Source organism: Caretta caretta, chromosome 12, assembly GCF_965140235.1.
Source record: "Caretta caretta isolate rCarCar2 chromosome 12, rCarCar1.hap1, whole genome shotgun sequence".
In the NCBI taxonomy this organism is placed as follows: Eukaryota; Metazoa; Chordata; order Testudines; family Cheloniidae; genus Caretta; species Caretta caretta.
Window position 1 is genome coordinate 36687141 of NC_134217.1, and position 26972 is coordinate 36714112.

Here is a 26972-nt window from a genome sequence, read left to right on the forward strand (position 1 = left end):
TAGCGCCGCTGCAACCATCAGACGCGTCGGTTATTGCTTCGGGGGAAGGGCGGGGCGCTTCGCTGGAGAGCCAAGCCAGACCCACCGTCGGCCTGTCTGCTTGAGGGTTTCTTGTCCTCTCCCGGCCGCCGTAGTCCCAGCAGACACGTGGGGCCGCCAGCTGATGGGCACAGGAGGGGGGCAGGCACACGCTGCGCCTCCCGCGGGCGGGGGGCATGGAGGCGGGGGTGCGGCTGAGCACTGGTGGGAACTGCCGGGAGTCCCCGGGCGGGGGGGCTCACACTGGGGTGCTTGGAGGGGGCGATACCCCAGGGTGTGGGGGCGGGAGAGGGGTGACCAGATGTCCCATTTTGGGGGACTTTTTCTTACATAGGTGCCTATTGCCCCCACCCGCTGTCCCGTTTTTTCACAGTTGCTATCTGGTCACCCTGGGTGGGGTGGGGGTCGATATCCCAGGGCCCTGGAGGCTAGACAAGGAGGAAATGGGTGCCCCCATATTGAAAAGGAGAAATTGTGCTGGGGGGGCCCACATTCCCACATTGATGGTGGAGGTCAGACCAGGGGGTGCAAAGCTTCCCAGCACCCTAATGCATAGAGCACTTTGTGCATTTCAACAATCTTCCTTCCCCGTGGAAATAACTGACGTAGCTGAGATGTGCAAGGGTACTTTCACGGTGGCTGTCCGGTGTGTCCTCAACACTCTGTTACAGTGAAACTCTAACCTTTATCTCACTGGCCCGGCACAATGCTGTATTTTCTATTAATTCAGCCTTGCCTTGCTTTGATTCTGCTCCTTTTTGCCTTTTGTAAGGTGTCTCCAAATGGGATATCCGGGAGAAGATCTGGGACTACATGGAAGCAAATAACCTGGCTGATTTCCCAAGACCAGTGCATCACCGGATCCCCAATTTCAAGGTATTGTGGTTTCTGAGAAACGAACAATATACATTCCTGTCTTATGCCAAACTAAACGTTCTCTTGGCTGGAATCCACTTCTTTTTTAAGGGTATGTTGCATTTATGAAATGCAAATGGGTTATTCTGGTGCATATCAGAAAATGTTTGTTAATCATGCATCCCAACAGTCTGCACAATTAGTGAATAACCATAGCAGATGGGATGGACTGGGGAAAAAACCATCAGAATAATAATTGGCAAATATAACTGAAAAACTTGAGCGGTTTTGTACAGTTCATATTCCTGTATACTGAATGGGATAATAATATCTCGCTCTTATATAATGGTTTTTATCAATAGATTTCAAAATGCTTTACAAAGGAGGTCAGTATCATGACCCCATTTTACAGAAGGGGAAACTGAGGCATCAAGTTGCCCTGCCCCAGGTCCTCCAGCAAGCCAGTGGTGGGGACAAGAATAGAATCCAGGTCCCCTGAGTCCCAGTCCAGTGCTCTCTCCCCTAGGCCACACTGTCTATAATGTGCTGCTGAAATAGGGTTGTGTAAATGATGGCAGCCAGAGGTATGTAGCGGTAACTGGGCAGCGGTGGCTGAGCCATATTTTCGGCATAGGGAAGCTGCAGCCGTAATGCTCCCTGGTCACCAGGCAGGGAGAAACGAGAGTGTGGTCAGAAGTGGCACTTCACTGTAAAATATAGGATATCCAGCACTAGCGTCAAAATGCACAAGGGTACGGGGCTATGGCCGTTCTATCAGCCTGCCCAGTGACTTGCTGTTTTGATGTGCGGTCATTCTCACGGAGCGAGGGCTGTAGCATTTTGTCTGCTTCCAGTGTGGGTGTACTGAGTGGGAGAAAGCTCTTTCCATCCCCTAGTGCATCTGCACGGTGGATTTGGCCACTAAACATTCAGAGCTGTATTACAACTCTGGCTACAGTTCTACTCGGGGAATAAGTAGGTGTAGTGAGCCCACCGGGCTGCCTCGCATGGGCTATCACTATCATGGGTAGCAGCACAAGGGGGAGAACGGCTGCCACCAAGCCACTACTTCCTCTCCCAGGCAGGTGGATGGAGAATGAGTGGGCAGGGGATGAACCCAAAGCACCAGCCTGTGCAGGTGAGTTCGTGCAGAGGGGGAAGCAACTTCCCCAGGAAGAGGGCTGGTGTGGCTTTGCTTCCCCCTGAAACAAGGGGACTGAGGCACAATTCTAGTCCCTGCTCTGCTTCTGGGGCAGCATCACTGGCACTAGTAGTCCGTTGAGTTGTGGGTACCCAACGAGTCCCATGAGGCACTGGGATTTTAGTCTGGGTGCTTATGAGTATTTGAGACGTCACCGATTTCGCATGAAGTTCTTGGTCCAGCAGGTCAGTGTTAAAAGTAGGGAATTAAATTGCCTTGCTTGATGGAAGGTGGGAGTTGCCTGTCTCAGATTTGGAAGGTTGTGAACAGTCTGATGACATGCCGCTGTCTTATGAAAACAGGGTGCTTCGCATGCTGCCAGTAGGCTCCCAGGTTTACAGGAATTCAAAACTGCCAAGACCATTAAAGTAAATCCCGATGCTCCCCAGAAGACTGCTCGCTTTCTAACACTGGAAGTAAGTGACTGTATTCCTTTTCCTTTTTAATTACTGTTCCATTGATGCAGGGGTCTCACCAGGCTTGCCATGCTGTCCGAGAGCTTGACATGTTCAACAGAACAAGTGAGGTTAAAGTGGACCCTGACAAACCACTAGAAGGAGTTCGGCTAGTGACCTTACAGGTAATTGAACCTCCCCTGAGTGAAGGTGATGCAACCCCAAGTGCTTGAGCAGACCACTTTGTCCAAGGGTTCTTGGCATTTATGTGGCACCAGCCACATGACAGCTTTACAAATAAGTCTTATTGCCACTTGTACAAATGGAGAAACTGAGGCACCCGGCAAGTCTGTGGGAGAGCTTGGAATAGAACTCAGGAAAACCCAGCCCTAGATACTTTCCCTCCTGCATACACTACCTGGTACATGACACTTTTCACAGCAGAATGAAAGTATTCTCTGTATAGCCGTAAGTCTTCAGGGTACAGCTACTATAATAGCTGTGGGATAAAAATGCCTCTCAAAAAGCCCCCGTGGCTTTCTGTCATGTCATGATACAGATTTGCAAACGCCTAAATAAATAAAAAATCCAGGTTGAATTGCATCCATAATATTAATGTAACATCTCTCAATGTGCCCTATTTCACATTGACTGTCTGGGATCAGCCCATGACAGAAACTAGACTCTTCCACTGTCATCATTGAGAATGATCTTACATTTAGATTAGTTCGTCCAATGTCTTGTTCATCTTCAAAATAAATAATCTTCTCTATTGTCATTGTCTTGCTTATTAGACAGGATTCATTTGCAAGTATTAAGAATTATTTATTTATACAAATGGTAATTCTGTATTTTTGCCCAGAGGAGCATTGGTCTTTGTGCTCAAACACATGACAGTAAAGGATTTTTTTTAATATATATTTAAAGAAAAATAAGCCTGTCCCCTAATTCTGGAGTGTAACTGTTCATGGTTTCTGTTATCACAGGCAAGGAAGACCTTGTTGGTTCCAACACCGCGACTGAGAACTGGGCTGTTTAATAAGATTGTCCCACCACCAGGAGCAACTAAAGAGATACTGAGAATATGTGCAACCTCTCAAGTAGGTATCAGAAGTGTGGGGAACTATTTCAGAAGAGCGGAACAGTGGCCTTTATAGTTAAGATTCTGGACTGAGGCTAGGGAGATCTTCACTGTGTAGCCTTGGACAAACCGTTTCATCTTTGCGTGCCTCTGCTCCTGCTCTGCAAGAACAGGGATGATAATATTTCATTTCTATCTTGTGTCTTTAGATTGTATATTGCTCAGCGGTGGGCTAGCTCTTGCTAGATGAATGTGTAATGAGTGCAGTGGGGCCCCAATCCCCAGATGCAACCATAGCACAAATGACAAGAGAAAAGGCGAACCAAACTTTGTTGTTGAGATTCGGAAAAGGAGGGTGAACATTTTTACTCTTGTTATTTTTCACTTTTATGCATTCCTCCACTCCCTGTTTGGGCCTGGGACTAGAAATATTGAAATAACACACACAAGACTATACTTACGATAACACCAGCCTCACCAGAAGCAGGGCGTTTCAGGCCTGTTACCAGATAGCTGGCGCTCACAGGATTTTGGCCTTTGCTTTGCCTCCCCAAAAAGCGTGGATAAGCTTGAAATAAGCATCAACTTTTTGCGTATTCCTCTGAACCATACAACTATTTAGAGCTGCACCATCACTTTGCTCTTTGTTGTTTTGGATTTTCAGGTTTTTTTTTTTTTTTTAAACTAAAATTGAAGTGGTGCAGAAATATTCATTCTCAGTGGCTTTATTTACCTGGATCACTGCAAGAAAGTTTCAGAGGCTGTATTTACACACTTTAAAACCTCAGAGTCTGACGCATATTGTTTCTGCCTTCTCTTGTGCAGGTGAACTTTCGTGCTTAAAAACCTAGAGGGGGAGAGTATTTAATGTGTTTAACTTGTTGCTTAATCTGGGTAATAAAACGTTTATGGTGGTTCATACTTTTTTGGAGGGGGAAGGAAGGGGCAGATCTTTTACCCTTTTTGACTCTTAAAGAAATGAACGAAAAGCATCCACATTAACTAATTTCTGTCACTCAGCTGATGTGCGGAAAAAGGCAATTGGAGTGAATCATTTTTTGTTGTAAACTGTAAAGTGGTGCTTTGCTGCCCCCTACTGTAAAAATGTCATATTCCATAGCTGAGTGAGTATGCCAGAGAATCCTGTATTATTTTATCTATTTCTAGTATTTAAAACAAAAACAGCATTTTTACAATTAATTGGCCAACCACAGCTAGAGGTGAGGAAAGGAATAAAATTGAAAGATATTAATCCAAACATAGACTCCTACATATAATTTGGGGACTGAAAATGTGTGAAACTCTAAAGTGAGCTTCCCGGTTAACAGTTCTCTTAAGACTGTTATTTTATTCAAACTGTTAAGAGTTGGAATTTGTACCCTATGTCACTCAAAAGATAGCTTTCTCTTGACCTGCTGCTTGATCTCATATCTGACCTATGCCCTTTCAATCACGTCAGTGCTATTTTTCAGGCAGATCTGTGCTAGTCGTAATGTGTCTCGTGCACCTTGCATCCACAAAGTACAGTACAAAAAATCCTCACCATGCCTCTGGGAGATAGGCAAGTAAATATTATTGTCTCCCATTTTATGGATGAAGAATCTCGGCCACAAAGAGCTGGTCTTCACTGGCCTTATTTTATTCTAGGCTGTAAATGTTTGTTTTTTATTGTGGGTGTCAACCTAACATAAAGAAGAAAGGTTTGTCCCCTGGATCAGATGAGTGAGGAGTGTTCGCCTTATCCTTTACAAACATGTGAATTACCTTGAGTTCATCTTGAAGTAAAAACATCTAACAAAGACAAAACTGAAGAAGTGAAACCCCCACATTGTGAGTGCCTTCCATTTTTGGGTGTCCAGATGGAGACACATTGGCTCTGATTTTCAGAGAGGCTGAGCATCTACAGCTCCAGAAATCTGTCTTGAACAAATGCTGTAGAGGGGGAAGGGGGAAAAAACGCAGTTCATTACGTTTGGCAGTAACATGTACCTCCATACCCTAGGCTCTGAAGTAGAAGGGCTTTCTTCAGGTAGCTCAGCTTGACATCATTACATCGGAGATAATGCAGACATCAAAATGTGACAAGGAAGGAAAGTTCAGGAGAAAGTGTGAGTCATACTGGAGCATGCATTGAGGGATAACTGGTGTGTAGAGACAGTCTCTTCTAGTGGCTCATGCATAAGACAGGTAGCCAGGTGATCCAGATTCTATCCTTGGCTCTGCTACAGACAGGCTTCTTGTATGACCTGGGAAAAATAATTTAGAGTTTGTCTACACATGAAAGTTAATCCAGAATAAGGTAATGTGTGAATTGAAAGCAAATTATCTATTCCTGATTAACTCTGGCCTACTCTACACTTAAAAATTAGATTGACCTGGCTTTGTCATTCAGGGCTGTGAACAGCTTCACTCCTGAGAGCTGTAGTTACGTGGACCTAATCCCCGATGGCGGAATAATTGTTCTGTTGACTTGGCTGCTGATGGATTAACTACGTTGACTGAAAACTTCCTTCTGCCGACAGAGGAAGTATCCACGCTATGGTGCCAAAGCATAGATGCAGCACCATAGTTGTGCCATTGTAGCATAGACATGCCCTATGTGTGTGGACATTCTTATTCCACATTAGTTAAAGCCATTTCTACATCTGCACACATAGTTAATCAGGAATAAATCCCCATGTAGACAAGCCTGTAATGTCTCTAAACTTCAGCCGTCCCATTTGTAAACCAAAGTTAACACTTCCCTATTTCACAGATGTATTGTGAGGATTAATTTGTTCACAATTTTTAACGCGCTTTGCGATCCTTCTGTGACTGGAGCGATGCATTACTTTTACGTGCCATCTGCCAAGATTTTCAAAAATAGGAGCCTGACGTTAGGCTTCAAATACAAATTTAGGCTGCTCAGTAACTAGCTGGGTTTTCCGAAGCTGAAAAGCCACAGCTTCTACTGAAGTATGCCAAAGGCATCAACATTTTAGTAGAAATGTATTGCAGAATTCTAACTCGTTGGATCCTTGGAGAATAACTTCCCAGACTTCTGATATTTGGCTGTGTATAAGAAGGGACATTTCAGAGCTTGGTTATTTATTTGGTTTGAGCAAAAGAGGCTTGATTATTTTTGATGATGGTGATGCTATCTTACTGAATTGGAAGTGAAACACCCTTAAAATCATGTTTTTCTTCTTAGGGGGTAAAGGATTACAGTGTGCCTATAGGTCTGGATGCAAAAGTCCAAGTGGACCTGGTTGTTGTAGGATCGGTGGCTGTTTCTGAAAAAGGTAGGGGTAAAGACACGTTAGAGTTGGGGAGGTTTGGGGGATAGGAGGATATCGATTTCTCTGTCTTATATTTAAGGGTAATCCCTTTGCACGTGAGGCGTTAGGGGTCTCACTCCAACTTCTGAAGGCTGGTGTCTACATTACAACGATGCCATCACTATTCGTTCCCTCTGCTGGCAGTCTGATAGTGGAGTTACGCCAGCCAATGTGTTGTCTGTGCACAGTGAGCCTTCAACAGGGTTCTTCTGGGTGCGTTGCGTTTTCAGTTGAACAGTCATGAGAGCAGATCTTCTCTGCCTGTAGAGATGGTTCCTCCAAGACAAAGCAGAGGCCTGTTGGGTGAGGGGGGGCAGCATAAAGGTCTTAGACTGCAGCTGCCCATTCTCCACTATTCGGGGGGTGACCTCGGTGTGGCAGTTGTCAGCGCAAGACCTTTCATCAGCATTACGTCCGCTTGCAAAAAAAAAAAGACAATCCTCTCTTTGTGAAGCCTAAGCTGTCTTCTTCATACTTGGGTTAACTGGTACCGACTCCTGAATCCAGCCTGGTGCAGATGGGCTCTCAGAATATCACTGTGTGCTTGGTTCATGTGCCAGACATCTGTTGCCCTTTTACAAGAATTCCACTTAATTATTGTCCTCTCTTGCACTCTGCTGCCCTCCAGTGTTAACTAGCTCACTTTTGATTTGTACATTTTAGGTTGGAGAATTGGGAAAGGGGAAGGTTTTGCAGATATGGAATATGCAATGATGGTGTCAATGGGCGCCATCAGAGAGGACACCCCGGTTGTTACTGTCGTGCATGACTGCCAGGTGAGCTGAAGAACCCACTCTGAAGGCACGTCTGCAACCATTCAATACCTTGCATTATAGGCGTGTATTAGGCAGCCACGATTAGAACTGGATGGAATTTTTTGGACAAATTATTTGTCCAAAAATGCAGTTTAGGATGAGCGAAACTATTTGCAAATTCAGGACAAATTCAGCTGAATAAAAAATGAAGTGTGGGGCGGAGGGGGAGTCAAAGTCAAAACGGTTCGTTTCAACCTTTTCAGAAGGAGACATTTCAGCTTTTCATTTCAAACCAACATTTTGTTTCGGAAATCTAGCTTGATGCCTTTAGAAAATTAAAATAAGGTAAAAAGGACTCCCAAACAAAGCAAAAAACAAAACAAAAATACTGTTTTGGTTCTAATGAAACACTGGTTTTTCAGTTTCTTATTTTGTCGAGGAAAACCCCCCAAAATTTCAGCTTTGGATCAACCTCAAATGAAATTTTCAGTTCAGTCCCTGAACTGAAAAAATCAAGTAGTCACTCCAGTTCCAGTTGTAACAGTTAAGTAGATGCAGAGCAGGACTGACTTGTGTCTAGATCTGGGGTTGTTTCAGTGTAATCTACTTATCTTGTCATCTTAAGTGAAAGATTTTTGGTATCTGGGAAGCTGTCTGGAGTGAGACACTTTCCATGTGAAGTCACAGTTCTGGTGGGGTTGTTTTAAATACTTACCAAATTTCTCTTCCCTCTGGTTGTAGGTGGTTGACATTGCAGAAGAGCTGCTTGATGACCATGATTTAACTGTGGATTACATCCTCACTCCAACAAGAACCATTAAAACAGGCTGCAAACGACCAAAACCACAAGGAATAATATGGCATAAGGTAGGTTACTTCTGCTAAAGATGACTTATTGATACCAAATCCTTGCTTCTGAAGCTAATGATGTACCTTCTCCTTCTGTACATCATTAATCCTTCTGGAATGCGTATCCTCTGAATATCTATGAGAACTGCATCTCCAACTAACAAACACTGTATATAGCCAGTGTGAACATTCCCGTGGCCTCTTGATGGTGGTGATGATATAAAAACAAGTAAACAAAGTGGAATCAGGTTGCCGTCTGTTGCATTAGCAACACTAGGAAGGGACGTGTTTGGAAAATGGAAATAGGCAAAGACATGTTGTTTTCAGCTGTCTTTGTGGTTGTTGTAAATGATAGTGGCAAAAACGAGACATGCATTTGAAAGTGAGGTGTCCTATCCTGTGGATTTCAGGTTGCGCCATACAGGAACAGATTCTCAGTTGACTTAAATTGTCCTAGGTCTGCTGAAGTCAGTAAAGCTGTGACAACTGACAGCAGCTCAGGATCTGCCCCACAAAGTTTGTCTTGCCTCTTGAATACCCATTGAAGTTGATTCTGTTCCTTTTCATGAGACAATACAGCAGGGAGAGCTTAATGCTGTAAATTCAGAGTGGAATGTCTGCCAGTCCATCTTTGCAGGAAAAGTAAGTGTATGTTTTATGAATTAGTGGTAGGGATGTTGGTTTTTGCATTGCTGCACGGTGGTTAGGTGTGGGATTTATTTTAAAATAATATATAGATCGAGCTTGTTGAATGGTGCAGAAAGGGATTTCTAAATACTTCCATGCACCAGCATGATGAATCGACGCTGCTGGAGTTATGTTGGTTGGTTGCTCGCTCATCTGGATGATCACCACTTCTTTTCACAGAGATGGTCACAAATCCAAACAGGTTCACAAATGTTCACATGAATGATTTTGTCTAAAAGTTCAGATTGGAAAGGGCTTTATTTATAATCTGATTTTTATTGTTTTCTTCTTTAAGTCATCTGACCTGGAGAAGAGCTCTGTGTTGCCTTGAAAGCTTGCATCTCTCACCAACAGAAGTTGGTCCAATAAAAGATATTACCTCACCCAGCTTGTCTTTCTCAAGTCATCCAGTCAGGCAGCAGAAATAACACCATATGACTTAAGTGACAATTTGCACACTACAGCTAATGAGTAGCAAATTGTTGTTTGCATAAACTATCCAGGAAATACTTGTAAGAAATTAGTACTTTTGTAGAAGCCAGGATCATTTGGCAAACACCGCAAACAGAAGACAGGGCTAAACTTGTAAAGTAACTTAGCTGCAACAAATAACTCCAACAATTCTATTTATTTTTCTATCCCGGGGGAGTATTCTAACCTGGTTGTGGGTGCGTTAAGGAGAGCTCCTTCTGTGTTAGTGCATTTCATAATTGAAATATTTCACATGGAGATTTTATTATACTCAAGCTCATTTAAAGGAATTGTTTGAAGTCCCAGATCTTGTGCCCCATCCATCTTGCTAGCATGGCTTTGATCACGTTCTCCCTTCGTGTCGGAATTCAGCCTCAATAAATTACCTTGCTAGCATTTCTCTCCACTTCCCTTCACAAGCTAAATCCGCAAAGGTCTGGAGAAGACAAAATCTCTTGAAAAGTCCTTTAATCTTTGTGCTGCTTTTGACACTCTCACAGATGAGGTTGGTCTCTAGCTAACCTGTGTATCAAAATGGATGTGGTCTTTGCATTTTTTCTCTTTTCTTCACTTATCAGAGAGAGATTAAAGACCAGTCATATAACAGCGCTTGGGACAAAGGGTTACCAGCACTTAAGGCACTTCCATCTGTTCACATTTGTAACTTGATCAGACATATTTGACCAAAGCATACTTCTCCTATGCTGTGTCAGAAACCATTTTATTTTCAGTGGTGGTGTTCACACTTGGGTGTGATTACCTGTTTTCCCATCACTGCTTGATTTGACTTTATTCATTACTGTTTGTGTCTCTTCTCTCATGCGTTCAGCATGGACTGTATAGTTTTCACCACAAAATAACATACATCTATTAGGAATGTTTTCAGTAGAATGGCAATTAGTGGCTGATGCAAAGCCCGGGGAAGTCAGCAGAAAGACTCTCATTGACGTCAGTGGGCTTTGGATCAGGGCCTAATTCCACCAAGACGAGGGCCGAAATTTTCAAAGCTGGTGCTTGACTTTAGGCTTCTTGTCCATATTTGGGCACCTAAATAAAAGTGACCTGATTTTCAAAGGTGTTGAGCTCCCACAGCTCTCAGAGAGATTTTGGAGTGCTCGTTTTCTCTGAAAATCAGGCCATTTTTAAGGCTCACTTTCTCAGGGGACTGAACACCCTTCTCCCATTGGCTCCCCACCTCCCAGGAGCTCTCAGCATCTTGCAGGAAACAGCCAGTATTTAGGAACCTAAATTTTAATAAGGACCCAACCTTGATAGTTTTAACCAGAGTCCTTGTCCTGAAACACTAACAACTGAGGTCAGATGGACTTGAAATGACACAGGAAAATATTGCATTGGACATGGGGATGGCGGGACAAGAAGAGACTTCGGAATGAAAAGGAAGATATTGAAGATGTACTGTACCGAAATTCTACTGCTTGTGTAGTTGTACCACCTACGATTCAGTGGCAGGAATATTACCCTTCCCTAACACATCATCAGTACTTGCACTATTAAGACATGAATGAGGACCAAGATCAGGGTGGGGAGAGGACTCTTCAGATTTCTGTTCCTCAGCATGGTAACAACCATCCATGTTTCTGGTACGGCTAAAGAACTAAAAGGACAACAGATTTCCGGGCTGTTAATTCATTGGGAACAAAGTAGCATGCGTACTTGTTTTTGTTACCTTGTCATTATGGGCGTTTCCCTGTGAATAACTGCTACACACAATGTCTCAGAGCTGGGAGGTCCAGTTAATCTGCAGGTCTTAAAACTACAGGATTTTGTTGTGGCTATTTAAGAGTTTGTCCATAGGCTCATGACTCCCAGTCCTACATCCTTTTCTCCTCCTTCAAATCCTGGCTTTGCCATTGCATTCCTGTATCTCTGAGCAAAAATAAATTAGCCAAGAGGTAGTGGATAAAAGACTCAACTTCTAAACAGGATGTTTTGTCAATGGAATGTAGTTTAAGTGTATTTAGTAAGGGATGTCTGTTAGATGTGTAAATTGCCTTGTAACAAAAGTTACCCTTCAGAAACATGGCTTGCTCAAGCAAAGACAACAATGGCTTAAGGGTTTATATAAAGTAGGGTATTCCTGCTTGCAAACACTAGGCTGCTGCTAAGCATTGCCCTGGGAGATGTGCTTAATTTGGTGAAAAGAAAAGGAGTACTTGTGGCACCTTAGAGACAAACCAATTTATTTGAGCATAAGCTTTCGTGAGCTACAGCTCAGCTCACGAAAGCTTATGCTCAAATAAATTGGTTAGTCTCTAAGGTGCCACAAGTACTCCTTTTCTTTTTGCTGTTACAGACTAACACGGCTGCTACTCTGAAACCTTAATTTGGTGAGAAGCTATTAGGCTAGTAGCCATTAGCAAACACACTCCGTTTTCAGCATTCATACACTGTGCATGCCCTTAAAATTGAGAGGCAGGATGAGAAGTGTACGTGTCAAACAAGGCACACCACAAAAATAAAAGCTAAATGCAGTCCTCAAACAGGTTTCAGGTTTGCTTACCACTTTGATTATAGGCAAATGGAGGAAAAAGTAATGATTCAGATCCTCATCTGGTGTAAATTGGCATTGCTCCATGAACCAATTGCTCCAATTTATACCAGCTGAATACCTGGCCCGACAGAATTTTCACCACAAGCTGCGTTCTACAACACGATTTGTGGTTGTGGCCAAGATATTTGTTGTAATGAAGAGAAATGTGTTCCATGCACATTTTCAACAAGGAAAACGTAACAAAATGCTGGGAATGGTATCAGAGAAATGATCTTTCAATGTCTTTGAAAGACTTTTGGATCCTTTAGTCCAGTGGTTCTCAAAGTCGGTCCGCCACTTGTTCAGGGAAAGCCCCTGGCGGGCCGGACCGGTTTGTTTACCTGCCGCATCCGCAGGTTTGGCCAATCACAGCTCCCACTGGCTGCAGTTCGCCGCTGCAGGCCAATGGGGACTGCGGGAAGCGGCGTGGGCCAAGGGACATGCTGGCCGCTCTTCCCACAGCCCCCATTGGCCTGGAGCGGCGAACCGCGGCCAGTGGGGGCCGTGATCGACTGAACCTGCGGATGCGGCAGGTAAACAAACCGGCCCGGCCCGCTAGGGGCTTTCCCTGAACAAGTGGCGGACCGGTTTTGAGAACCACTGCTTTAGTCGTGCCTGACAGCATACAATAGGTACAATATAGCTCAATTCTCCTCCACTTACACCAGTTTAACACTAATATAGCATTATTTACTTCAAAGAAGCCACTTCTGACTTGTACCAGTGTAAGTGTAAACAGAACCAGCTCTACACTGTGGTGTGTATAGTGTTAAGTGCAACAGTAACTTCTTATCTGTCTCTGACAGACGCCGGTGCTGTGTCCACCTATCTATTCAGGGGACACCATCATAGGGCCTAATCACATCAGCCATGCCATCAGAGGCTTGTTCATCTGCACATTTCCCACTGTGATCTATGCCATCATATGCCAGCAGTGCCCCTCTGCCACGTACATTGGCCAAACCGGACAGTCTCTACACAGTAGAATAAATGGACACAAATCAGATGTCAAGAATTTATAACATTCAAAAACCAGTCAGAGAACACTTCAGTCTCTCTGGTCGCTCGATTGCAGACCTAAAAGTGACAATTCTTCAACAAAAAGACTTCAAAAACAGACTCCAATGAGAGACTGCCGAATTGGAATTAATTTGCAAACTGGACACAATTAACTTAGGCTTGAATAGAGACTGGGAGTGGATGGGTCATTACACAAAGTAAAACTATTTCCCCATGTTTAATTCCCCCCCCTTCCCCCCACTGTTCCTCACACGTTCTTGTCAACTGCTAGAAATGGCCCACCTTGATTATCACTACAATAGGGTTTCCCCTCTAGCCCCCTCCTGCTGGTAATAGCGCCCCTTACCTGATCACTCTCGTTACAGTGTGTATGGTAACACCCATTGTTTCATGTTCTCTGTGTATATAAATCTCCCCACTGTATTTTCCACTGAATGCATCCGATGAAGTGAGCTGTAGCTCATGAAAGCTTATGCGCAGATAAATTGGTTAGTCTCTAAGGTGCCACAAGTCCTCCTTTTCTTTTTGTGGATACAGACTAACAGGGCTGCTACTCTGATTCAGATGCTTACATGGGAGCTGAGCCCTCTTGAAAACTTGGCAACTCAGTTAGATGCCACAATGGGAGCTGTTGGCTCTTTTGCAGAGCTAGCCCGGTGCCTCCGAGGAGAACCCTAAATGCATGCGGTAACGCACTTTGCCCAGTAGCAGCTGTGATCTGAGACTAGGTATTTGTCAGTCTTTGTCACAGTTCTTTGCATTTTACTTTAAGAAAAAAACAGCACAAAATAACCAGAGGAATTAATATAATTATATATATTTGGGGTGGTGGAAGGAGAGATGAGAATAGTTAGTGTAAAATAACAGCAATTTCATTCTTTTTTTTAAAAAATAGAAAAGATTTGGAACGTCTTTGTGCTTGTGTTGAGAGTTTGAGTTTGAGAGGGAACCTTTGTCTACACTACGCACCTTTTAGCCGCTGCAGCTATGCTGCTAAAAGGCGTGCAGTGTAACTGCTGTTTGTCAGCGGGAAAGTTGGAGCTCTCCTGCTGACAAAACTGTCCACCCCCAACGAGCAGCGGCAGCTTTGTCAGCAGGAGAGCGCTCCAGTTCACACCAGTGCTTTTCATCAGTAAAACTTTTGTCGTTCGGGGAGGTTGTGTTTTTTTAACACTCCTGAACGACAAAAGTTTTGCCGATGAAGTTCCAGTGTAGACAAAGCCGAACAGAAACAGCAAAAGAGTTCCTGCCAAAGAAACAAATTGTGGGGGTGAAGAGGGGAACCTTGGTATAAGGTTGGGGGCAAGAGGGAATGTAACTGAGGGCAGAAATAGCCATACGATATGTGACAGCCTGTTTCTGAACCAGAAATAGACAGTAATGTCAAATAGGCACATTGTACAAAGTCTTTCCTGCACCAACCGCCTATCACTGGGAAGCTATGCTATAAAGGATGGGCCAGATTCTGATCCCAGTGGCACTGGTGTAACTCCATCAGCACCAATATAAAGGTCCAATCCTGCACCATGAAAGTCGATGAGCATTTTGCCATTTGCTACAGTGGTGAAGGATGGAACCTAAATGAGATAAAAAAAAACAGGTACTTGTAGCACCTTAGAGACTAACAAATTTATTTGAGCGTAAGCTTTATGAGATCAGACTCTAGTTGAAGAACTTAACGTGTAAGGCTTTGGACAACACTTAGGTACCTTGCTGAGACAATGAAATGGCTAGAAATTGCTACTTGCCCTGCTACAATTGCTGTGTGGTTCACTAATGTCCTTTGCTGAGTGTGTTTTGGAATAGCATCCACAGCTATCAGTTGTGTGGGTTTCTTTGTATCAGTCACCTTTGCTTCCTTTTCTCCTCTGCTAGATGCTAGCAGGTTTTGTGACCTCCAAAGGGGGAAGGGGTGGGGCATTGCTTGGTGCTAACATTCTTTCTATTTTCTAGTACCTTCAGAGGAATCTGCTTGGGCAGTTAGGGTCGGATCTACAAAGGTATTTAGGTGCCTAAAATTCCATATAGGAATCTAATCATATTAGGTGCTTTTGAAAATTCCACTAAACCCTTAACTCCCATTGGAGTTCAGTGGGAGTTTGGGCACCAATTCATTTAATAGGCACTTAGCTGCATCTTTAGGCACCTAATTCCTTTGTAAATCTGGCTCTTTGCAAAATTTACTGCTGGGGGAATTCTGTGCCAAAAAAATAAAAATTCTGCACACAATATTTTAAAATTCTGCATATTTTATTTGTCAAAATAACACCATATAATCATGCCAATTTCACTTATTTTGGTAATTTATTTCAAAATATCTGTCAACAAATATGTCTGTAACAATACAGACAACAAAAAAGATTCAGAAAATGTTTTTTGACAAATAGATTCTTTACTAGGCATATTTATACAGAACTTTGAGTAATAAATCATTTAAACTACAATATAAAAATCTATTTCTTGCACCCCTCCAAAGCAGTGCAAGGGTAACGGAGGAGCTGAGGGAGAGGGAAGTAATTGCTGGGAAGTGAACGTGGAGGGTTGTTGGGTGTGGGTGGGAGAAGTATGGAACAGGTTTTTGGGGGCAGGGAGGGATTGTTAAAGAGTTGGGGAGCCTCCCCCATGCAGACCCTGGGAGAGGCTAGGGGTCAGTCAATCAGTCAGGCACATCTGCTCCTGTCCCCATCTAGCCCTGCACCCCCACTCAGCCACCCCCACCATGCCCCTTGCATCGTGTCTCCTCATTCTCATGTGTCCCTGCACCCCCACTCAGCCACCCCCATCCCCATGGGGCCTTGCTTCCCCATATGGCCCTGCACTCACTGCCTCCCATCCACATGTCTCTGCATGCTCACTCCCATTCAGCCCCCGCTCCCGTCTGTGACCTCCCTCCCAGGAGCCATGTGTATCCTGTTCTGTCTCCCCTCCCTCCCCTCCCCCTGCACGTCCTGTGCCTCCTCACCTGGCACCACAGACAGGGTGTTGTGAGAAATGCAGTCTCTGCTCTCTCCTTATCGGCTGCTGACTGCTCTGAGCAGTGGGCTGGCAGCCTCTGTTCTGGTGCCATAGCAGAACAGGTGGGCGAAGGGCATAACTGCAGAGCCTCTCAGGCAGCATGTATTTTCTGCAGGAGGAAAAAAAAAATCTGCTAGACACATGCATTCTGTGTGTGCGCAGTGGCAGGGAATTCCCCCAGGAGTAAAAAGTGCATCTATAGACTAACGTAATGATGAGTCCCAAATGTGAGCTGCGGAAGTACATTCTCTGTAGAGACACTAGCAGGCTGCCCTGCTGCCCTCCCCCCTAATTGTGCCCTCACATTGTGTGCAAGTGTTTGGACATTTTGTGGATGCACATGAATGATACAATGTGTGTCTGCAGCAAGGCTGTGTCTGTGCCATTGCTTTAAACCCATGTAAACTTTAATGCACGCTGAACACAGGCAGTTCGCTAATGGTATATCTACACTGCCAACCAACTGGGCTCTTACCTGGGTTGTAGCCTTAACACCCCTACTATTCACACAGAAAAACCTCTGACCCAGGTTGGGAGGTGCTTTAGGTCCAAGCTAGCTTGCCCAGGTGGGGTGGTGAGGTAGAACCAGGCTCTGCTTTTACTTAGACTGGGCCCCTCTCCCTTTGCAGTGTAGACACAGGCAGGCCTCCAGTGCCCTTCCCACAGTTCCCCGAAGGACAGACGTGTTCTCCCCTGAGTGACAGGGAAAGAAACCTAGAGCATCTCAGCCCGAAGAACCATGGGTTATGCAGATGCATGGGTCAGTGCGGAAACAGGGCGCAGTAGGGCTCTGTAGTGACATTCTCCAGGGATGCGCACAGTGACGTGCCACTCAGGTTGGCTGCGAAGTGGAGACATAACCTAAGACTGTGCCCCTGCTTCCCCCCTCCCCCATGCAGAGAGATCTCAGAGCCCTTTGCATAGGTGAATAAATTATCACCATTTTACAGAGGGGGGAATCCTAGCCAGAAGGAGATTAAATGACTTACCCAGACCACCTACCGAGCCAGTGGCTATCCGAGTAGAGGTTACACCCACAGACGCACAGCACAAGAAGCAGGGTATTTCCCTGCAGAGCCCGGGGGCGGGGGGGGCATCCTCAGGCACACGCAGTGGTGCGGCTGCAGAGCTGCTCCTTGTAGATTACTTCAGCCCGATGGCCCAAGGCGCCGCCATCTTGAAGAAAGGACTGGCCAGCCTGTACTGTGAGGGATTGCTGGATCTTATTCCTACCCCTCTCCTGGGCAGCTCTTCCTGTCCAAACCAGCCCCATGTGCGGTGTGGCAGGCAGGGCCAGATTAAAGCATTTGGGGGGCCCCCGCAGTATGGAACTTGGGAGGCCCCCATCTTCCTTAAGCTAGCCAGATCCCATCAGCTTGACCCGTTCCCCCACCAGGCATCCTCCACACACACCAATCTAACCCCTCTGGCCTCTGAACCCCTACACCGGCCCCCCTCCCAGGAGCCACAGTCCGCTAGCCACAGTCTCCTTCCAGGTTCCAAGGAGCCTCTGCCTTCCCCGCCCCAGTCCCCGCTCCTTACTCCTCCCTGCTGGTGAACCTGGGTCCGTCCTGCTTTCTGGCACCAAGGGGGGCAGGAGCCACCGTGTCAGCATGTTGAGGCCCTGGCATGTGGAGTGGGACCCAGATGTCGTGCCAGCAGCGGTCCCAGTGGCTATGTGACCTGGGCACCGTAACAGAAGCAGCCACTGGCAGCCCCATGTGTTCACACAGCAACAGTTGGCAGTTGCATGATGCTGGGGCTGGGGGTTCGGTTCACGTGTAACTTGAACATTACAAGAGCGCGGGGGAGGGAAGGCACCTTACAACCAGCCAGGCAGGAGTAAAATTGGCCAGGCCCGTTAAAATCTGGCCAGGTGGCAACCCTAGGCCCAAACCTGGTCAGAGGGCCGCTTGAGCTTGGGGACTCTGTGCAAGTACACTGAGTGCACCTTGGTTAATCCGGTCCTGATGACAGGTGGATCTTTGCGAAGCTGAATTTACACTACTAATGAAGTACCTCCCTCCCCCTGTATACAGCTCCCTTCCTCCTCCACCCACACGTCAGAACCGCACTGGCCCTGCTTCCAGGGGACCATTGTGGCTTTGAACGTGGCGCCTTGATTTGCCACAGAATGTCACTGTGCTCTGTACTGCCTGTTTAAATGCACATCTTTAAATGGCTACATTTACCGGGGTGCTGGCTGGCATGCCAGAGACCCCACTAGAATGAGCTGGTTCTGTTCAATGGGAAACTCCCAGCAGCCCATCTGTCAAGTCACAGACACCGGACTGAAGCAGGTGTCTCTAAGTGCGTGGTGGACTGTCAGGATTATGTTGAAGGAGATTTGTCTGGGCAGTCATCATGTCAGCAACTTCCTGCCTTCCTCAGGCTTCTAAAGGGGAAGGGAAATTTCCCCTTCTGAGCTGCTTTTCCATAAATCAGTGCTTGTAGTAAAGAGGCCACCCATGAGCAGAATATAACCATCAAATTTGTGTTCTCTGGCAGAAAATCTGATTTAGCTGGATATTGGCACATCTGCCCTGTTAGCCTTACTGCAGTGGAGGGTTCGTACTTGCTGGAAGATCAGGATTATCAGTTAGTTTTCAAGGAAGCTTTGGATAATAGCTGAATTTTTTGGCAGGGTCTTGGATAGTTCTGCCGCAGCCCACGGAAGCAAAATTCAGGATAGTTTCATCACGCTCTGACTCCAGCCATGCCCGCACATGGCATTAATCTGGCATGGTTAAGGCTCACGATGGGGGATGGGGTTGCAGCCGCAGTGAACGTGTCCGGTAACTGCCACTATGCAGTTTGCCTGCACTTAAAAGGTGTCAGAATCCCAGAGCATACAAGCCATTATGCAGAGCAGGGGTGTGCACAGGAATAAAAATGTGGTTGCTTTTGGAGGGGCACTTTCTGTGCCCCCCACCTATGGCCGGAGCAGCTCACTCTCCCCTGGCAGCTGGAGGAGCTGGTTCCAGGAGCTGGCTGTCTTCCTGTCCCACACACACCCATTCCTGGAGGAGCTGGTTCTCCCTGCCGCAGCCCCGGGGCTGGAGGAGCTGGTTCTCCCGCTTCCCCTTCCCCATGGCACTGGTGGAGCTCACTTTCCCTCCCGGCAGCCGGAGGAGCTGAATCTTCCCCCGCAGGCCCAGAGCCAGAGGAGCTGGCATCTCCCGCCCCTGCCCAACGCCGGAGAAGTTCACTCTCCCTGCCCCGGAGCAGTTCTGTGCCCCCCCGCCCCTTGCGGGGGGGTGACTATGCCCCTGCTTCCTCCCTCCCCCACGCAGAGAGATCTCAGAGCCCTTTGCACAGGTGAATAAATTATCACCATTTTACAGAGGGGGGAATCCTAGCCAGAAGGAGATTACATGACTTACCCAGACCACCTACCAAGCCAGTGGCCATCCGAGTAGAACCCAAGTCTCAGTTCTGTGCTTTAACCACTAGATGAGGCTGGGAAATTAGTGCCCATGTCCAACCAGGAAATGGATAGTTTGGAGGAGGAGACTGTCCTCGGATTCCCTCCACTTCCAGACAAATGCTCAGATAAATTGGTTAGTCTCTAAGGTGCCACATTTCTTTTTAGATAAATCACTGCAGCCCTTGAGACAAAAGTAGCTTTTGCATGATTCTAATTAGCAACACATTGTCCTACCGCAGAAGAGTTCTTTGGTATTTTACAACCGAGCAAGCAGCTTATGTCCCTTCTCCTCCCTAGCTGCCCAGCCGCTCCACAAATGGGTTTGTTGGATGCATACACTGAAACCCCAAACTGCCTCTTCTTTTTTCTTTTTCTTTTTTTTTTTTTTTTTGGTGGGGGAGTTAGGAAATGTTGGTTGTACTCCCTTGGAAGTGACCATCAAGACTCCCGTAGGATTAGGACTACATCCTTTGGGCAGATTGGGTTGCCCTGCTCCCATTGTGGGCATGAAACGGGCAGCGGAAGGAGGGTGGTTCTTTGGGATCGGCAGGGGTGGGGGAGTAGTAGGACGTGAGGAGCCATTGTTGGGTCTGGATCTCCAAGAGGAAGGCTGGTTTGGGGGGCAGGACAGGGTGGATTTTCAGCTATGAGCACTTGTCTCATCTATCCTAGATGAGTTTGTCACCAGTGTATCTCAGTGTGAGATCTACTGGTGCAAGAGGGAAGCTGTAGGCAGTACTCTATAGTGTCCATTGTACAAAGTTATAGGTACTGCAGCCCCCAGCCCCTGCAGTCACATGGTGAATTCAGAATCCCTGGAAACAAAGAGAAGCTTGAAAACCTGACCCAAGTGTAACTGGTGCCTCCTGGACTCTGCAGTCAGCCTGAAGCAATAACTCCAAGAGATATGAACTGCCCCATTTAATGTTAACTCTGAAATCTGCTCCACCCCCGCCACACACACACAAGGAGAGCTCGGGCCACGTCAGAGCTGGGGGTTGGTCCTGGTGGCCGGCAGGGAAGTCTCCCTTGGCTCTGGATTGTTTTAATTCGGTCTTGTCCGTAGAGTGTCCTGAAGGGCCTGGGAATTCTTTGCCCACCCCAGCGCCCATCCCATGTACGCAGGCCGTGTGAAGAGGTGAGGGTTTGCCCTTGGTACTGTTGATCTTTCTAAAGATTGGGGATGTATGTTTTGAGCGAAGTTTGACTTTCGGGTGAAAGAAACTGTACAGTTGCTTCGTAATAGGCTGGGCTTGTTTCTGGGTACAGGAGTGATTAGTTCCAGGAGTGTAGAAAAATGTTTTCCCCTGTTTGGTTTAATTAGCGTAGAGCTTGCGTTTCCCATGGAAACTTGACAGAGGACAACAAATGTTCCTAATTGTTGGCCAGGAAAAACAAAGGAAGATGGCTTCAGCCATTGGTCGAATGTCATATGGCCCGGCCCAGGGGAAGATGCTGTCAGTTTCAGCAGTCTGAAAGTACTTGGCAGAGAAAAACGCCTCTCTTCAAGAATCAGCAGAGTTATAATTCATCAAAATATGAAAATGGCATCTACCTTTCAGAGTGCTGCGGCTCCCATGGCTGCTATGGAAACATGTACATCTCTGAACTGCCAGCTTGGGTTCGCTTTTAGACGAATTACGGTGCAGTAAAAAGGTTTGCTTGTTAAGGGCCCAATTCCAGCACCTTTTACTCTCGACCGATGTGGGGCCAGAATGGAGGCAGCCTCTGTTTTAAACTAATTGTTCTCATTCTATCACTGGGTTGTATATGAACTATTAGGCCAAAATAAGAGGAAACCAGGCCTAACTTTTGGTCTGAGCCTGAAAGTAAAACTCTTTGAGGTTCACACACCTGAAATCCTGCAGAGGCATGCGCGAACCCTGGAGAGACCTCTGCTGAATTGCCACCCCTATACCCTAGATGGGCCCTGATGCCCCACCTGCTCTCATCTACCACCAGCAACTTCTTGGCAGCTGGCTGGCCCCTTTTCCCTTGTAGATCACTGAGGTGAAGTCGACAAGGTGAAGTCGCCCTGGCACCCCACTAATTTCAGCAGGCAAGGTAAACATCTTGCTTGTGTCTGCAAGCTCATCAACAGCCAAGCAAACAATGCTCTTCTCCTTCCAGCTACTGCAATGGCTTTGCTACATTTCAGAGGCTGAGAGCCCCACCATGTTATACAGTAATTAGGGAGTTCTTGAGTTTCCTGTAAGTCATGGGCTGTAGCCTGGGCCCTTTCATGGCCCAGACTGGTAGCATTCAGCCGTGAGAATAGGAGTCTTTCCTGGACCACTGCTGATGAGGCTTATGATAACTGGGGTGTGATGGAGAGAGAGCAGGCCTCTTTCTAAAGACCAGCTGCCCCTAAAGATCCTGGCAAGATAGGAGAAGACCAACCCCACCCCATTGACTTTGAGTGGCCTCGTGTGTTTTCCTCTCCCTATCCCTCTCAGAGTGTAACAGAAAGGGGGATGTGCCTGTGATGGTGAGAAATGATGTAAGGGAGATTTTGGGTACAGGGACAGGCGACTTGTCAGAGAAAAACATTAATACACTTTTGGCCAATTTCCACCAGGGAAGCATGGTAGATTTTAACACACATAATATACGTCATATGCAGAATCTTGTATTGATGCAACATTAAAGTTGCAAATCCAAAATGCACAAGTCAGCAAATTCAGAAGTCCAGTAGCTCTGGGTTGGTTGGTTATTTTCTGCTGGATCCGCAATGTGCAGCCTGCATAGTGACTAGTGTTTTTTGTTGCCCTGCCATGTATATTTATGGAGTACTGTCAGAAGTCAGCCCCACAGTTAGTAAAGTTTGTTGAATGCACTGGGCACTTTGAAGGATGATGACAAAATAAGATCAGAGTCTGATCTGACCGTATATGTTGGGTTAATTAAAAAAAAAAAAAAAAACACCACCCTCAAACTTGTTTCTGTTTTAATTTTTTTAGATTAGCTACGAGATGCTGGAAAGAATCCCAATCCTAAAGAATCTTCGCTACAGAGAGAAGCAGGCAGGCAAAGATGTTATCCTGAAAGACGAACATCCAGACTTTCCAAATGCCAGGAAACCAGAAGACTCCGATGAAAATGCCAAGACTGGAAATACAAAACTCCAAACTGAGTCTACCTTGGCCCAAGTTGGACATTGTCATGTTGGAAATGATTCTTTAAATACCAAATCAGAGACACATGGTGCACTCACCACTGTCTATGTAGGTAATATACCTCCAGGCACAAGAGTGAGTGAGTTAAAAAGTGCTTTAAGAGAATTCCATGCATCCCCGGTGCGGCTCAGTTGGCAGGGAGCACAGTGCAGGGCTTTTCTTGATTACACGGATAAAACGACTGCTGAGCATGTTGTATCCTCTTTGAAAGGCTTAAGCCTCAGGGGTCAGACATTGCGAGTTGAGATGGCCAAGAACCAGAGAAACAAAGGGCAAGTAGAAATCAATGGACAGAGAAACAAATAAGAATAGAAAAAATAGCTATCTCTTCATTGCTCAGCAAGAATCCAACCTAGTTTTTCAAGGATCTCAGCACAGTCTCTAACTCTGTGGACTAAGCATTGTCAAACAATAGAATTTAAAAGCCAGTTTTTCCAGCACATTAGGCAGGCAGTTGCACAGCTGATTTGCTGACTGTTTCTACAAATGTTCATGCAAATCAAGTATTTGCCTATGCAGATGACAAATTGGCCCTTTCTGCATACAGTTACTCAGTTTATGTCTTCAGGTCCCAGCAGTTGTGGTGCACTAGACAGGGTTGTCGTGCACACACACACATTTGTTTGCACACATTCCCTGTTTGAAAAACTACCCCGAGGAATCGATGTGCCCACAATTCTAGCCAGGTGCCTATATGCTGTCATCGGTGCTGGCAGTGAATTGTACCTGCACAGCTGTGCACACACGTTTAGAGGTGAGCTTTTGAAAAATCTAGTCTGTGGGATGCAGCGCTTCCCAGACAGGACCCAATCCTGTGAGGTGCTGAGGACAGCTGGCTAGGAAAAATCCCCCTCCCCCCCACCACCACCACACACGCGAAAAAAGGCGTTTTGAGGTTTGCAACAAAATGTTGTGACAAATAGAAAAAAAATTCACAGAAAAGTTTTGTTGAAAAGCAATTTTTCAATGCCGTTTGATGGATTGTGATTTGTGAGGGAGGGGAGGTGTTTGTTTTGGTTTGCATTGTTCTTGGTGTTTTTTTACCATCTCTCCCGCTGAGCATCCTCAGTACCTGTTGACTTCATCTGAAACTGACAGCAGTGAGCACCCCACAGGGTCCCTCTCTTAACTCACTCTCAAGTTTGTACATTTTATTCTGGTCTGGGAAATAAGATGAATATCCGTTTTCTTTCTGGCTATTTTGGGTGCCTTTTTCATGGTTAGATTGGTATGTGGTATGTAATTATTTTCAAGACAATGGGCCTGATTCTTCTCTCACTGCTGCTGATGTAAAGTACGCATAACTCTGACGTGAATAGAGTTATATTAGCATAAAACAGATGTAAGGGAGAGACGATTCAGGGCCTCTACTGCAAAGACTGGTGGAAACTGATTAGGCATAAAGTTATTTGAAAAGTTACCAAGGTATCAACACAGCGTATTCATTCTGTGCCTTCTCATTACCATTACAGCATTGCAGTCTTCCTTTGTAACCAGGATGCCAGATATTGATATGGGTTTGAGTACAGAGTGCTACAGGAAAGTTTTCCTGACAGGGAGGTGCTAGCTTGTATATGCATACACACACATGCTTTTACGGAATAAAGCAGAATTATGATTTATTTAGTATGGCTTTTATTTTTTAAAGTTCCTTATTCTTGAAAAACAAGTTGAATTTTGGCTGAACTATCCTTTCTAAACAGAAGCACTTTGCAATTGATCCTGGGCAAAAAGTCAAAATAAGCTTCTAAATGGATATTTTCTTTTTTTAAGTATAGGAGTTGGAAACATTTTTCTTAGCCAGAGGGTATTACTAAGTATATTTTAAGCAGATTATTATGCTTCAAGTGGGGAAGACCTTTCATGCAGTATTAAAGAAAAAGTTCTCAAAGCTGTCTGTGTGAGAGCTCAAAGAAAGCATTGCTTTAACTTTTTGCAGGGAAAACAAAGGAGAGACTTCTGAAGAAATAAAATTATGCTCTCAAGTGATGACTGTTCCTCAAACTCCAAATTATTGTCAATGCTGCTCAGGGTGAATTAAAGCTAAAATATGCAAAGCACTTCTCTTTGCTTTTTTGCATGGGCAGTTGTGCATTTAAAATATAAGGGGAAGGGGGGCTGTGTAACAATTTGCAAACATTTTCATTGCATAATCAGTTTAAAGAAGATCTGAAAAGCAAACTAAAAATAATCCAGTATCACTTCTTTCCAAAATCACTGGCAATTATGTGATGGTCTATACCTGTACATCTTCACTGATGCCAATGGGGTTATATGAGTCTAAAAACAGCATAATTAGATAAACAAAGGTAATGGCATGACCTGGGTAATTACAGGCCCGTCAGCTTGATATTGTTCCTATGCAAGATAATGGAGTGGCTGATATGAGACTCGATTAATAAAGAATTAAAGGAGGATAATGTAATTAAAGCAAATCAACGAGCATTTATGAAAAATAGACCCAGTCAAATTAACTCAATGCCTTTTTTTAAAATGTCTTACATAGTTAGTTGATAAAGATGATAATGTTTATGTAATATACTTAGACTTCTGTAAGTATTTGACTTGATACCGCACAACATTTTGATTAAAAAAGCCTAGAACAATATAAAATTAACATGGCCCACATTAAATGGATGAAAAATTGGCTAACTGATAAGTCTCAAAATGTGACTGTACATGGGGAATCGTCAGCGAGAGAGTGTTTCCAGAGGGGTCCCACAGGGATTGGTTCTTTGATAAAAATGTTAAATAGCGTAGAGCAATGACCTAGAAGTAAACATAAAATCATCATCGATAAAAGTTTGCAGATGACACAAAAACTGGGAGAGAGGTAAATAATAAAGTGGACAAGTCACTAATTCAAAGCGAGTTGGATTGCTTGTTAAACTGGGTGCAAGCAAATAATATGTTTTAATATGGCTAACTGTAAACATATACATCTAGGAACAAAGAATGTAGAGGGACTGTATCCTGGGAACCAGTTACTCTGAAAAAGATTTTGGGGTTGTGGTGGATAATCAGATGAACATGAGCTCCCAGTGTCACGCTGGCCAGAACAGCTAATTTGACCCTGAGATGCAAAAACAGGGGAATCTCAGTAGGAGGAGTAGAGAGATTATTTAACCTCTATATTTGGCACTGGTGCAACCGCTGATGGAATACTCTGTCCAGTTTTGATGCCCACAATTTAAGAAGGATATTGATAAATTGGAGAGATTTCAGAGAAGAGCCACAAGAATGATTAAAGGATTAGAAAAAATGCCTTATAGTTCGGGCCCTATCAAATTCATGGCCATGAAAAATGCGTCACAGGCCATGAAATCTGGTCTTTGGTCTTTTATGTGCTTTTACCCTATTCTATACAGATTTCACAGGGGAGACCAGCGTTTCTCAAAGTCGGGGTCCTCACCCAAAAGGAAATTGCAGGGGGGGGGGGTTGCAAGGTTATTTTAGGGGGTCCCAGTATTGCCACACTTACTGCCTTCAGAGCTGGGCGGCCAGTATTACCACCCTTACTTCTGTGCTGCTGCCAAAGCAGCCAAACAAAGAGCTGGGTGTCCGGAAAGTGGCGGCTGCTGACTGAGGGCCCAGCTCTGCAGGCAGCCGCGCAGCAGGAAGGGTGGCAATACCACACCATGTCCTCCTTACTTCTGCGCGGCTGCTGGCGGTGGCCCTGCCTTCAGAGCTGGGCTCCCGGCCAGCAGCCGCCGCTCTCCAGCTGCCCGGCTCTGAAGGCAGCGCCGCCGCCAGCAGCCGCGCAGAAGAAAGGGTAGCAATGCTGCAACGCCCCCTACAATAACCTTGTGACTCCGCCCCCAACTCCTTTTTGAGTCAGGACCCCGACAATGACAACACTGACATTTCAGATTTAAATAGCTGAACTCATGAAACTTATGGTTTTTTAAATCCTACCACTGTGAAATTGACCAAAATGGAGCGTGCGTTTGGTAGGACCCTACTTATAGTGATAGATTTAAAAGCTCAATCTATCTATCTTAACAAAGAGATGGTTAAGGGGTGACTTGATTACAGTCTGTAAGTATCTACATGGAGAACAAATATTTAATAATGAGCTCTTCTGTCTAGCAGTGAAAAGTATAACGTGATCAAATGGCTGGAAGATGAAGCAA

At 45.3% G+C, this 26972-nt stretch overlaps 1 protein-coding gene across 2 annotated transcripts; it reads left to right on the plus strand.

The window, feature by feature from the left end:
- The first annotated feature begins 141 nt into the window (after nt 1-141).
- On the plus strand, nt 142-24461 carry MTHFSD (methenyltetrahydrofolate synthetase domain containing). 2 transcript variants are annotated; one of them, XM_048816782.2, is made up of 8 exons: nt 142-243; nt 812-915; nt 2398-2511; nt 3477-3590; nt 6762-6852; nt 7552-7664; nt 8385-8510; nt 22624-24461. In XM_048816782.2, exons 1-8 carry the CDS (start codon nt 216-218, stop codon nt 23143-23145), a joined length of 1212 nt encoding a protein of 403 aa, XP_048672739.1. In that variant the 5' UTR covers nt 142-215; the 3' UTR covers nt 23146-24461. The 2 variants fall into 2 exon arrangements, with proteins under 2 accessions (XP_048672739.1, XP_048672738.1); XM_048816781.2 differs by lacking the exon at nt 2398-2511 and adding an exon at nt 2562-2675 and having other exon boundaries at nt 143-243.
- Nucleotides 24462-26972: the final 2511 nt, after the last annotated feature.

What these genes read in the sequence shown, in the direction of transcription:
- MTHFSD (XM_048816782.2), top strand. Translation starts at nt 216, where the DNA reads ATGGAGGCGGGGGTGCGGCTGAGCACTG. An exon ending in ACCGGATCCCCAATTTCAAG is followed by an intron (nt 916 to 2,397) that starts GTATTGTGGTTT and finishes TTATGAAAACAG; the next exon opens with GGTGCTTCGCATGCTGCCAG. An exon ending in GAATATGTGCAACCTCTCAA is followed by an intron (nt 3,591 to 6,761) that starts GTAGGTATCAGA and finishes TTTTCTTCTTAG; the next exon opens with GGGGTAAAGGATTACAGTGT.